At 40.7% G+C, this 12,873-nt stretch overlaps 1 protein-coding gene across 1 annotated transcript in view; it reads left to right on the top strand.

The window, feature by feature from the left end:
• The window catches only part of LOC122800495 (kinesin-like protein KIF20A), a 448,801-nt gene that overhangs the window by 396,207 nt on the left and 39,721 nt on the right, over positions 1-12,873 (top strand). The window contains exon 5 of the mRNA XM_044069933.1: positions 7,428-7,566. Within this exon, the coding sequence (XP_043925868.1) occupies positions 7,428-7,566 (139 nt within the window). The remainder of the gene's footprint in view (positions 1-7,427; positions 7,567-12,873) is intronic.

Here is a 12,873-nt window from a genome sequence, read left to right as displayed (position 1 = left end):
ATTAACACCACACACGTCTGTCCTTTATCAACTTGTCTTTCAAATCACCATATCTGCACGTTTTAGCCTTGTTTCTCAAGTCAGTAATGTAAGCTGCAAAAGTTTCTCCTGGCTTTTGATGTGTTGTGTGAAATAGGCGCCTCTCCAATGTAACATTTATCTCTGGGTTGCACATTTCTCTAAATTTATGTTTCAAGCACTTGGGGTACTCCCTTGACTCAACTTGTACAGCAATATGATGGTTCTCCCCTTCTCCTGCATATACTGCTGGCGCATACACAAATGAACGCTCTCTTCTAATGGCCTCTGACCCCACTAAGTTAAGCACAGTACATGCCCTTACACGTGCTTCCTTGTCAGAAAAAAGCTGCTTGCATGAAAATATTGCATTTCTGCTCAAATGCTCTCCAATTCTCTGCAATACTATGATCAAACACAAGTGGACCAGGCCTGTGAAATGCCTGTGCCATATCAGCACACAATGAAGGCTCTTGAATTTATGTACGAAGATACACACGTCAGACATTTATGCTAGAACTTGTAATTATGCCCAGCAGCACAACAGATTCTTCAAAATAGCTGCACTTTGTGAAATAAGTCTCCGTAGCACAAGACTTCAACGTACTTTGTGAAGCCAACCATTATCAGTGTAAGAAACTCTTCGAAATGACTGCACTTTGCAAGGCCCTACCATCTCCAACCCCAATCCTCATAATCAGACTAGAAACTACAACTTCTCCCATATTGCAGCCAATAGAAAGCCAAGTGACTTCCTTCTACTAAGCCTAAATATTAGAAGTATATCCAATAAAGTCCATGAACTCCATGCCACCATAGACTTGTACTCCCCAGATATTATCATCCTGACAGAAACCTGGCTAAAACCTCACGTTACCAGTGAGCAAATACTCACTACAGGTTATGGCATACTAAGAGTAAACTGGCTAAACAAGAAAGGAGGCGGTGTAGCTATAATATTTAAACAGCATCTAAACATCCAGCTCTTAAAATCATCAGCTCCACAAAAAGGCAATGAAGAAATAATGTATACCAACCTCAAAATAAACCAAAACAAAACCATCAGCATAATTGGATGCTACTTCCCAACTGGCCAAAACATCCCTCCACTAGAAGACCTCCTCAGCTGGTTTACCCACCATCTCCCCCAAGAAACTATCATTTTAGGTGATTTCAATATTGACTGGCAATCTTGTTCTGGCAACCATCCAACCCATCATGTAAACCTTCATGGCTTCACCCAACAAGTCCAGTCGCCAACCAGGATAAATAAAAACTCCAGCAAGCACACTACACTTGACTGGATACTAGTCAGTAAGAGCCCCCAGTCATATATAACAGGCTGCTTATCAGATAGCCTCAGTGATCACTCCCCAATATTCCTACTCAAAAAAATACCTATACCAAGCTAAACCTGTCATCTACCGTCAAATACATAAAAAACTAAACTTTAACCCACTCACATTCATCTCCTCCCTCAAAGAATGTAACTGACATCAAGTACCTCAGTGTTGATGACACAGTTGAATTTTTTAATCCTACCTTCCTGAGCATCCTTAATTACCATGCCCCCATAAGACTTTCCAGAATCAAAGCACAACCCTCCCCATGGTTACAGAAAACCACTAAGTCAGAAATGAAAAACAGGGGTAAAGCCTGGGAGCACTGGCGCAAAACCAAAACCCCCTCAACTAGACAGAAATTCCTAGAACTACACAATAGAGTCAAAAAAGCTAATAAGACAAATTCCAATGCTACCAGTCTGCCCTAGACTCCTCCCAACACAGCCCCAAACAATTTTGGTCCTCCATAAACTCCATCCTCCACCCAGGTAAAGTCAGTACCCCTCTTCCTAACATCCCTCACTCCTCAGAAAATATTGCTACCTCATTCAACACGCACTTCACGCAAACCATACTATCACTAGCTAAACAACACAACCCCCCCCTCCAACCCACACCTTCAACTAGTAATTTCCCCACTGCCTTTTCTTTTTCTCCTGTACCTACCTCCAACATAAAAAAAAACTCTTAACTAAACTCAAGCCCACCAGATTAGCAGCAGACAACCTCCCAAGTGAATACATACAAATCGCATCTGATGCTCTGGCCTACCCAGTATCCATCTTGATTAACCGATCTCTGTCAGAAAGTTACGTTCCCGCACTGTGGAAAGTATCACATATAATTCCCCTCCACAAAGCCGGACCCTCCACAGAACTAACCGATTACCGCCCCATAGCTATTCTCTCTCCACTCTCCAAAATACTAGAGAGATGCATACACTTTCAGGTCTCAGACTACCTCCTTACTAACAACCTCCTTTCCCAATACTCAGCATGGTTTCCGACCAAACCATAGCACCACCACTGCCTTACTCTCCTTTACTAACACTATCCTTCGGCATAAAAAACAATGTCTCTCTCCTCTGCTACTTTCTTAGACCTATCTAAAGCATTTGACATGGTCCCACACAAACAACTTATCTCTGTCCTCTATAACCTATCCTTCTCACAATCAGTCACCAACTGGTTTCAGAGTTACCTGTCTGACCGCCAACAATCTGTTGTATGGCAGAATGACACATCTCCCCACCTACCTGTCTCCATAGGGGTTCCCCCAAGGATCCATCCTTGAACCCCTACTCTTCTCTCTTTTCACCAATAATCTAGTCTCTGCCACCAAACATGGCACACTCATATACAATACACAGATGACCCAGCCATCATCTGCTCAGCCCAGTCCCTACCCAAACTGCAAAAAGTCACACAGGAACCCTTTTTCTCTGTTGAAGCTTGTTATCCAATGCCCAATTAATACTCAACCCAAACAAAACTAAACTACTCATCTTCCAACCCACCAAACATACTCAAAACAACTCTCACTTTAACATCACAGTAAAAGGCAACACCACTATATGCACACCAAATTGCTAGGAGTGGAAATAGACAATAAACTAAAATTTGACATTCACATATCCATGACCATAAAAAAAGTCCACAAAAAACTAGGAGCGCTATACAGAAATAAGCAACTTCTCACCAAAAGCAGCAAAGATTTCAGTAGCAAATTCCCACCTTATCTCCACCCTACTTTATGCCTCTCCAATATATACCAACCTAAGGCAATGCGATCTAAACAAGCTAGAGACCTGCTACAACAAAATTGCCAAATTCGCCACAGGGGCATCCTACCGTAGTCACCAGTGTCTCTCACTTGCTGAACTTGGCTGGCTTGAACTGCCTCACCTCCTTCAATGGTATCAACTCTCACTCGCTCACAAACTAGTAAACCATCCACGAAATGTCCCATCCCTCCAGAATCTACTCCAACCCTATCGCACCACCAGACCACTAAGATCCAGCAACAAAAATCACTTGCAGATCACTAAAGCCAATAACTCTGCTGGTGAAGCACTATTCTCTTGCACCATAGCCAAGTTATGGAACTCCCTCCCACCCACAATTACCTCCATACCATCATGCACCCACTTCAAAACTTTACTAAAAGCACACCTAAAAGCATGCTGGCTATGCCCTTGCCACCCCCACTCTAATATCACCCACCCCATCCAACCACTACCTTTCTTTCCACTCCACTAACTACCTTGATTATAGCAAGCTCAGATGCTCATAAGCCAGCACTTATTATACAGCAGGAACTTTTTCTTGTAACATTTGTTAATGTCTGTTCTGTACTTCACAGATAAAGATCCTAGTTGTCTACTGATGTACTATGTTCTTCATTTGTAAATATGTTGTAAATAATTGCTATGTAAATTGTTAATCGCTATGTAATCCAATGCAACTACTGTCTGTTTATTTTAACAGTGGAGCTTTTCTCCCCGGGCATCCGCTGAAAATGGACCTACATCCAGTCGGACACTCCCGGTCAACAAATATAAATAAATAAATAAAAATAAACTGTACACAGCACAAGAAACTTCTCATAATGGCTGTACTTTACAAAATAACTGTACAATGTAAGAATCGCTTTGAAATGATGGCACTCTGAATAAAATGTACACAGCACAAGAAACTTTTCAAAATGACCGTATTCTGACTGCAGTTTGAAAAATAACTATTTTGAAAAATTGCACACAGTAAACTCTGAAATTGTATTTGTAATAAAGCACGCACTGCAAACAAGTTTGCACACATTGAAATACTTTAAACAACTCTAGTTATGCTTCGAATAACTTTGGTCAATATGAAGTAGGAGCTCATGTCAAAACATGGTTGCCTTTTCTTTCTTTTTGCTTATTTTGCCCTTTTATTATATTTATTACGCTAGTTTGACCTCTTATGCTTGTTATACCTTTCTTGTGCTTGTTTTACTTTACATACTCGTTCTGCAAATCTGAATTAACTCTGAACACCACATAAGTATTTCTGATAATTCTATTAAATATTGTGGTCCTGAATATCTCTTTTAATCAGTAATGCGATTTGTGCCTTTCATTTGATTAATAATGCATTTTGTGCTGCTCGTTTGATTAATAATGCTTTTTGTGCTTTGCGAATGCTTAGTATAGTTTTTTGTACAAAATAAATCGGTGCAAGTTTTGCTTACCCAAAGTACATTCCTGGCCTTTTTCTAATTGCTTGAGCACTGTATCACCCAACCTGCTCAACTCATTATACCTTCACTGTTAACTCTGCACCTCATGGCTTGAAGTTGCACACTCTATCCCGGTTCTGATACCATGTTGCTTGTTCGGTCAGGATGAAACACAGTTGTGGGTTCAATTCAGACAGCTTTATTGTATACAAACACATCAGAATTGAGGCTTAGTAACTTAAACTTGAAGGTTTCACTGAGGATACTACAGTGGGTTTTAGCAGCCCAGTGGTCAATTATCCACCATTCGTTGTTTCACCAGATCCTCATAACAAACGCGTGCAAAAGGACCCTCTTATGGTGGCTTCAGTCAGAACAGTTGAAAGTCGACCCTTTGTTTCCCCTCAACCACAGGCCATGGTGACAACGCATGCTTCGTAGATTGCATGGGGGCATTACTTGGGGAAGGCAGTCCAAGGAACCTGGTCTGCAGTTGAGGCAAATCTGCACATCAGTTTCCTGGATATGAGGGCAGTGCTTCTGGCATTGCAAGCATTCCAGACTGCTCTTCTTTTAGGGACAGTGGCAATTCGATCAGACATGTCAGTGGTCTGGTGCATAAACAAGGGGAACCAGATCATGCCCTCAGTGTGGCAATGGGTGATCTCGTCCAATAACTTTCTCATAGCCATGTACTTTCTGGGAAAGTCCAACATGACCGCAGACAAGTTGAGCATATCCAGTCTCATGCCTCCCGAGTGGTCCCTCAACCAGAAGGTAGTGGAGGACATTTTTTGAAGATGGGGTCAGACTTGCTATGATCTTTTTGCCTTTCCCTTAAACAACAAATGTAGCAGCTACTTTGCCCTGATGCCCCCATCTGGGGAATCCCTGAGGGATGCTCTCATACATGATTGGCCTCCCAGTCTATTCTATGCTTTTTCCCCCCAACTCCCTTGATCCCCAAATTCATTCAGAAAGTAAGCAGGTTGAAGAGAACAGTAATCCTCATTGCTCCATATTGTTCTTGACAAATATGGTTTCTCTTCCTCTGACCTCATCTACAGAAGGAAACCTGGAACCTATTCCAGTTCTGCTGTCACACCCGACAGGAGTAACTCATCCCATACTTCACAAACTCAAACAAACAGCTTGTTTCCTTCAGTTCCGTTAATTGCCAGACTACCCATGCTGTCCTGTCCAGTCCGACATATTTTGATGTCATCTCATAAATCATCCACTCAAAAACTTTTTATAGGAGTAAATGGAAGAGGTTCAGAATTCTGTCTCAACAACACAGTACAGATCCCCTTACAGCCCCATTCACACACTCATAATTCTTGGCCCATTTTTTTAAATAAAGGAGCAGCTGCCGCTAAGATTAAATTACAGTTAGCCATTTCAGACTTTCAAATTGGAGTGGATAACTTATCTCACTTCCCGCAAACTTAGCAAAGCCTTCTTGAAAGGTACCTTATTGTTAAGACCTCCTCACAAGGCCTCCTCCCCTCCATGGGACCTCAATTTAGTACTACATTTAATTGTTCAACCCTCCTGGGTTGTATTAACTTGTATTAACTAACCGACTTGTATTAAGTTTCTCTCTTGGAAAACTACTTTTTAGTAGCTATTACATCTGAAAGACTGCTGTCTTCCCAATCTCCATACTTCTTTTTCCATAAAGAGTCTCTCTGCTTATCAATCCCTCCTTTCTACCCAAAGTTGTTTCACAACCCAATGTTAATCAGTCCTTATATTTGCCTGTTTTCTTTCTCAACTTCAGCAACAAGGGTGAATATGTTCTGCATTTGTCGGATGTGCATAAGCAAGTTGCAATTTTGTCTGTATAGAGCTAGAGAGTTTCGGAAAGCAAATCAATTGTTCATTGCCTTTGTAGGCCCAAGGAACGGTCTACCAGTCTCCACTGTTACCTTATCAAGATGACTTTCTGATTGCATTACTTTTATTTACACCTCAAAAGGTATGAATCCTTCCAAACCTATTTGTGCTCATTTCACTAGGGCTATGGCCACATCTGCTGTTTTCAGACTAATTACTCCATGGACGAGATTTGTGCAGTGACCACATAGTTCAGTCATACCTTTATCTTTCACTGTTAGATTTGATCTCCCAGGATAGGGCCTCCTTTGGCTTGATGATTCTGAGGAACACCCTTCCATGAGTCCACCCAGGATTTAGGAAGCTGTGGACTTTGTCCCATATGTGAGGATGACATGAAACACTGACCATCAGATAAAGAAGTTATGTACTCACCATAATGTTCCATCCGTATTGAGTTCTTCATCTCTCATCACATCCCCTCCTGCCAGTCCCCTAACTGTTTTTTCCTGGTTGAACGGAAAGCAAGTCTTCTGCAGGATGTATTTTCATTTATCTCTAATACTCCAAAAGTGGTCTTCTGCAAAGGTTTTCAGAACTAAACTCTCTGTATTTTTGCTAGTAATGATTATTGCAAACAAGATCTGAGGCAACACTGAGAAGTGCATTGTGGGTAAAGGGAGGCATCAAAGAGCTTATTTGGTTGCCACGAGTTTAGTAACAACCGAATCAGGTCTGATGGATCAGATCAAGAACCCATATGTGAGGTGAGCTAGAAAAATTGACAATACAGATGGAACATTATGGTGATTACGTAACTTTTTTTTATTTTCAGTGCTGATATGTAGGAAAAGATGTGCTTTGTGGAGTGAGGACTCAAAAATACAGCAAATCTAAACAATATGTTTCAGTTGTATTTCATTTTATATACTATACTGGTAAACTGGTGAACTTTCAGAATGTGTCTTCTGATAGTGGTTGCTCTCACATTATGTTCTTCTGCTGTTGCAGATATTTGGACCAGATACTACTCAGAAAGAATTTTTCAGTGCAACAATGAAAGAAATAGTGAAGGATGTTTTAGAGGGCCATAATCGACTGCTTTACACTTATGGAGTTACAAACTCTGGGAAGACTTACACAATCCAAGGTGAGACAAGTTTTGATTTTTTTTTTTCTAGCTTGTGAGAATGAGTGCAGAGTTTTAACTGTGTATTAACATAAGACGGAAACTGAAATATTAAGCTGATACAGTTTCTGGTCTATACTCCATGTACTATATTGCATTTTAATGGACATGTAGTTGAAACAGGTGATAAAATCAGTCAGGTTTTGGCTTTAATTTCTTCAAGTCTTTTGGGTTTCTAATACCATGAGGGGAATCGACCCCTTTCTTAAGTCAAAGTATGATTAAAGTTTATGAAATTAGTATTGTTTCAATCTTTGATGTCAGCCAGTAGTGATCTTCGCAGCACCTGCAATGTGCCCAGTAATGACTCCTCCTGCAGTTCGTATGAAGTTACATATATTGGTAACATATTTAAATACAATTGTAAATTATTTTTTTATAAGACCTGTTGCTCCTACTACTATTGGAACTGTCTGGGTATCTTTCTTCCACATGGTTCTCATTTCTGCCTGACTATTATGATATTTTATGACTTCCTTTCTCTCTCTCTATGCAAGACACTGTAGTCACTGGGTGTGGCAATTTCAGTGATCAATGCTACTCTTGTCTTTTCTTGGACCACTATATCCGGTTTTCTAGCATCCATCTTTTGAACTGTTTGTAATGGATCATTCCCATGTGATGTAGACTTCATTTTCTATGATGTTTTTTGGCTCTTGTTTCCAGTGTTTTTTGGCCACTACCATAATGTTTGCACAATCCCACAATTATTATGCCTTTCAGTATATACAGTCTTTGCCATTAGTATGTTGCAACCAGCAACAAGGTGTGTGACTGTTTGCAATTAGGTTTTACAAAACCTACATTTGTCTGTTTCTCCCACATGTTCAATGGACTTTATAAACAGTGTACGCAGCCCACTATCTTGGGCCTCTAGTATTAACCTTTCATCTCTTGGTTTGAATTCACCTCTCCTTAACCATTCCTGTGTTTGTACCTGATCAACATGAGGTTCTTCCAGAAGTTTTCTATACTTGAAACTATATTTATGCTTTTTCCACATTTCTTGCCTTCGCATGTGATCCTTCACCTTATATTCTTTCTTTAGTTTTTTTGGCACATTCAGTTGCTGCCTGATTTTTATCTACTTTTGGTTTGATTTCCATTCCTTCTTGACACAGATGAGCTTCTGCTAGATTAAGCAGAGAAGTCACCTTAGATTTATTCTCCTCATGTTTCAAAACTTTCACTACGTATTGGTCTTGTGAGGTCAGCAGATGTGTGGAGTCCCACAAATGCAGATTTGTGCATATAGTCAATTTCAAGGAGGCCCATCCCTCCTTTGGAACTGGGAATTCTGTTCTAGTCTTTTTACTGTTATGATTGTCTTTTACTATTTTTTCTTTATTGTATTATACAATTTTTCTACTAATAAAATAGTTTGCTAACAATGGAGCTTTTCTCCCCGGGCCTCCTCTGAGAAAGAGTTTTATGCCCAGTTGTACTCTCCCGATAAACAAATATAAAATAAATATATAATCTTGGTATGCACTTATTTGTATAAATCATTTGGTGAGCATGAAGCATCCTTCTTGTTTCCCTATCTAATCTCTCAAACATGTTTTGGGGCCAGTCAATCACACCAAACTGTAAGTTAGGACAGGAAGAGCAAATTATTTTATAGTTTAGATTTTATTCCTAGATGTCAGTGTTGTTTTCAGGATTAATTTGTTTTCTGATGTATTCCTAAGTTTTATTTGCATTTGTTCATGTTTTATTGTTGATCCTTCATCAATTCCCAAATATTTATACACTCCTTGCTCAAGTTCTCTTGTATCACATTCTTGTCCCAAACTGTTTTCCTGGCATTGCATTTTTCCTGCTTTCAAGGTTGCTTTTGCACATTTATCAAAAACAAATGACATTCTTCTATTATCTGAAAAAGTTTTGACAACTTGCAGTTGTGCTTTCAGTTCCTCATCTGATAAACTATACAGTTTTAAATCATTGACAAAGAGAAGGTGAGAAGTCTTTACACTTAGCTGTTTTCTAGGAGCCAGATTATAGTTATGGCCTAGGGTGTTGAGTAAACAGCTTAATGGATTAAAGGCATGGCATAATAGTAACCGTGACAGAGTCACCCTGGAATATCTCCCTTTGAATTTTTATCCCAGGGATAACAATTTGCCGTTTACCATGGCTTAATTGCAGAGTGGTCTACCACTGTTTGATGGTCACTGTAATGTAGTCGATCAGTGTGGGGTGTATCTTGTACATTTTTAAGCACTCTTTGTCCATGAATGAGGGATACTAGCAAATGCATTTTTGTAGTCCATCCATGCCATACTTAGATTCTTTCCCGCTTTACGGTTTTCCACTATGACTTTAACCACAAATGATCCTTTGTTCCATATGACTTTTATTGCCCTTTTATTATACTGCCATAATTGAGGTTTCTTCTAAATGACTATAAACTCTGTCAGCATCAATTCCTGTGTATAGTTTATACATCGTGGGGACACAAGTTACTGGCCTATAATTTTTAAGGTAGCTTGGAGGTCCACTCTTAAGTAAGAGGACTGTTTTCCATTAGCCAGGTTGGTGCCCATTTGGGGTACGCATATAAATAATTCTTACTCGTGGCTAAATCTTCATGCAAAGATGTTAATGCTTTTAACCATAAGTTAGGTACTGCATCTGGGCCTGGGGTTTTCCAGTTAGAGGCTTTTCTTAACTTTATTTCAATCTCTCTGGCCGTTACTTCATCCCATGAGATGTAAGCAACTGATTAAATGGAGGGAGTGTTGAAAGGAATCCGTTCACATTGCTCAAGTTCCAATGAGGGATCAGATCACCATGAGGGATGTCTGGACAATGGTACATCCAGACAGTTCTTGCCCCTACAGTGCAGTAGAACAAAAGGGCACTAAAAAGGTTTTCGACTTCTCCAAATCTTCTGGGTTTCTAATACTATGACGAGACTGGACCCCATTCCTAAGTCAAAGTATGATTAAAGTTCATGAAATAAGCATTGTTTAAATCTTTGACGTCAGCCAAAAGTGCTCTTCACAAGCACCGGCAATGTGCCCAGTAATGACTCCTCCTGCAGTTCGTACGGAGTAACATGGATTGGTAACATATCCAAGTACGATTGTAGATTTTTTTTTTGTAAGACCCATTGCTCCTACTACTATTGAAACTGAGTGTCTTTCTTCCACATTGCTCTCGTTTCTGCCTGCAGATCCTGATATTTAATGACACTATCTCTCTGTATGCAAGACACTGTAGTCACTAGGTGTGGTGATTTCAATGATCACTGCTACTCTTGTCTTCTTTTCGTGGACTACTATATCCGGTTTTCTAGCATCTATCTTTTGAACTGTTGGTAATGGGTGATCCCATGTGATATAAACTTTGTTTTCTATGACGCCTTGTGGCTCATGTTTCCAGTGTTTTTCAGCCACTTCAGTACCATAATGTTTGCACAATTCCCAGTGCAACAATCTTTCCACATTATTTTGGCTGTTTGTGGCATCAGATGTGAGTTGAGATCTTTCTTCCAGGGACTCTCAGCAGTATGTTAACTCTGGTATATTTTGTTAACTTTCATTTGGGTTATACTTAATATCTACAGTAATTGGGATGCAGCCTTCTTTTGTATACTTCTAGGGCCTGTAGACTACTGAGCCTTTCCCAGTCAGAATTTGGCTATTCATTTCTCTTTATTGGGCATCTACACTGTAGGGGCAAGAACTATCTAGATGTACCATTATCCAGGCATCCCTGATGATGATCTGATCCCTCACTGGAACTTGAGCAAAATTAACAGATTCCTTTCAACACTTCTTCCATTTATTCAGCTGCTTGCTCTCATTCTCCAAAATGATTTCCCTTAGAAGTGTAAGGCAATGGGGAAACAGTATCTTATGTGCTTATAATACTATCCCCAACAGAGTCATCGCTAGGAGCAAAACAGCATCTCACCAAAGCAGACTATCATGTCATATTGCTGAGACATGTATATTGCTGTATTTTCAGCAGTGAGGGTGTTTATGGTGCAGGCCCTTTCCTCTCCCCTGAGTGAGGGACATGGGTACCATGTCACTGTGGGAGCCACTACGCCATTTCTCTTGAGTGCAGACTCCTGTGCACATAGAATGAATAGTACCACTTGCATGGCTTGGTGGCTGTATATTGCATTGCCATCCTTCTGTGGGACTGTTGCATGTGTGACCTTATCTGTTGCGCCCCCCCATGGGCACACTAATACTACCCACACCAGCTTCATCAGACATGAAAGCTGCTACTCAAACTCTGGTGACCTAATGGCTTTATCTGTGTGCTCCACAAAGTTGGAGTGAGTGCATAATCTTTGTCTTGTGCTTGGGATCCCCGGTTTTGTTGATGTTGAGCAGTGCATAACCAAGGCTTTATATCGAAGACTAGGGTCAACAGTTCTCTGTAACCAATCAAAACTTTTCTGGAAAGAGCTAAAATCTGCACCTTGGCAGAATTCCTCTACCATCTCATGCCTAACAATCCAATACCAAAACATCATTCAACCTCCCTAATAAGTACAGATGTTTATTGTGTTTCACTGTTACAGTTCTTACAAAATGAGTTATCTGGCTCCTGGTAACCCACAGTTGGCCAGAATACCAAAGTCCTTGGTATATGACATCGGCTGCCTTCAGTTTAGGCCTAACGTCCGATACAAAAGAAGGCAGCCAACGCCATTTCCTCAGTCTTTCTTGTAGAGGAGCCCAAAGCAGAAGCATTTTGCACGAGTGCCGATCGGCCGAGTACCTTCTTTTTGTATTCCGACTGCTTAGTTGAAGACATTCTCAGATAAGTACCCCGTTGGGGACCCTCTTTTCTTGTTTTAACGAACGTCAGAGAAAGTTAACTGTCTTGCCTGTGGAAAACTGATTCCGCACCGCGATTTTCACTCCTATTGTATTACTTGTTTGGGCCTTGAACACGACACAACACCATTAATTGTGTTCTGTGTGCTTCTTTCAACCCATGTACCATACGCCGTAGAGCTAGGACCTTGTTCAAGCATTTCGGAGTTTGCCCTAAGTTCGTTGGTATGGCTTCTTCTGGTTTCCCAACTTCACATGTTCCTAAGAAGCGCAAGGATAAGGACCGCGACAGGCTTGGGGTCAAATTAGCAGACGACGTCCCTGTTAAGTTGGTTGTCGGCCCAGCGGTAGTTAGTGAGGAGCTTTCTTTGCCCCTGCAGTCCGTGGATGTTCAGCAGCAGATGTCTGCGGAGACCTTTTCTGAGGCCTCCGTATCGCAGGCTTCCCCTTCGTCTTCTGACCC

Source organism: Protopterus annectens, chromosome 4.part0, assembly GCF_019279795.1.
Source record: "Protopterus annectens isolate FY-2018-M chromosome 4.part0, PAN1.0, whole genome shotgun sequence".
Taxonomy (NCBI): domain Eukaryota; kingdom Metazoa; phylum Chordata; order Ceratodontiformes; family Protopteridae; genus Protopterus; species Protopterus annectens.
Note: the sequence above shows the minus strand (reverse complement) of the source record. Positions and strands in the feature narration are given on the sequence as shown.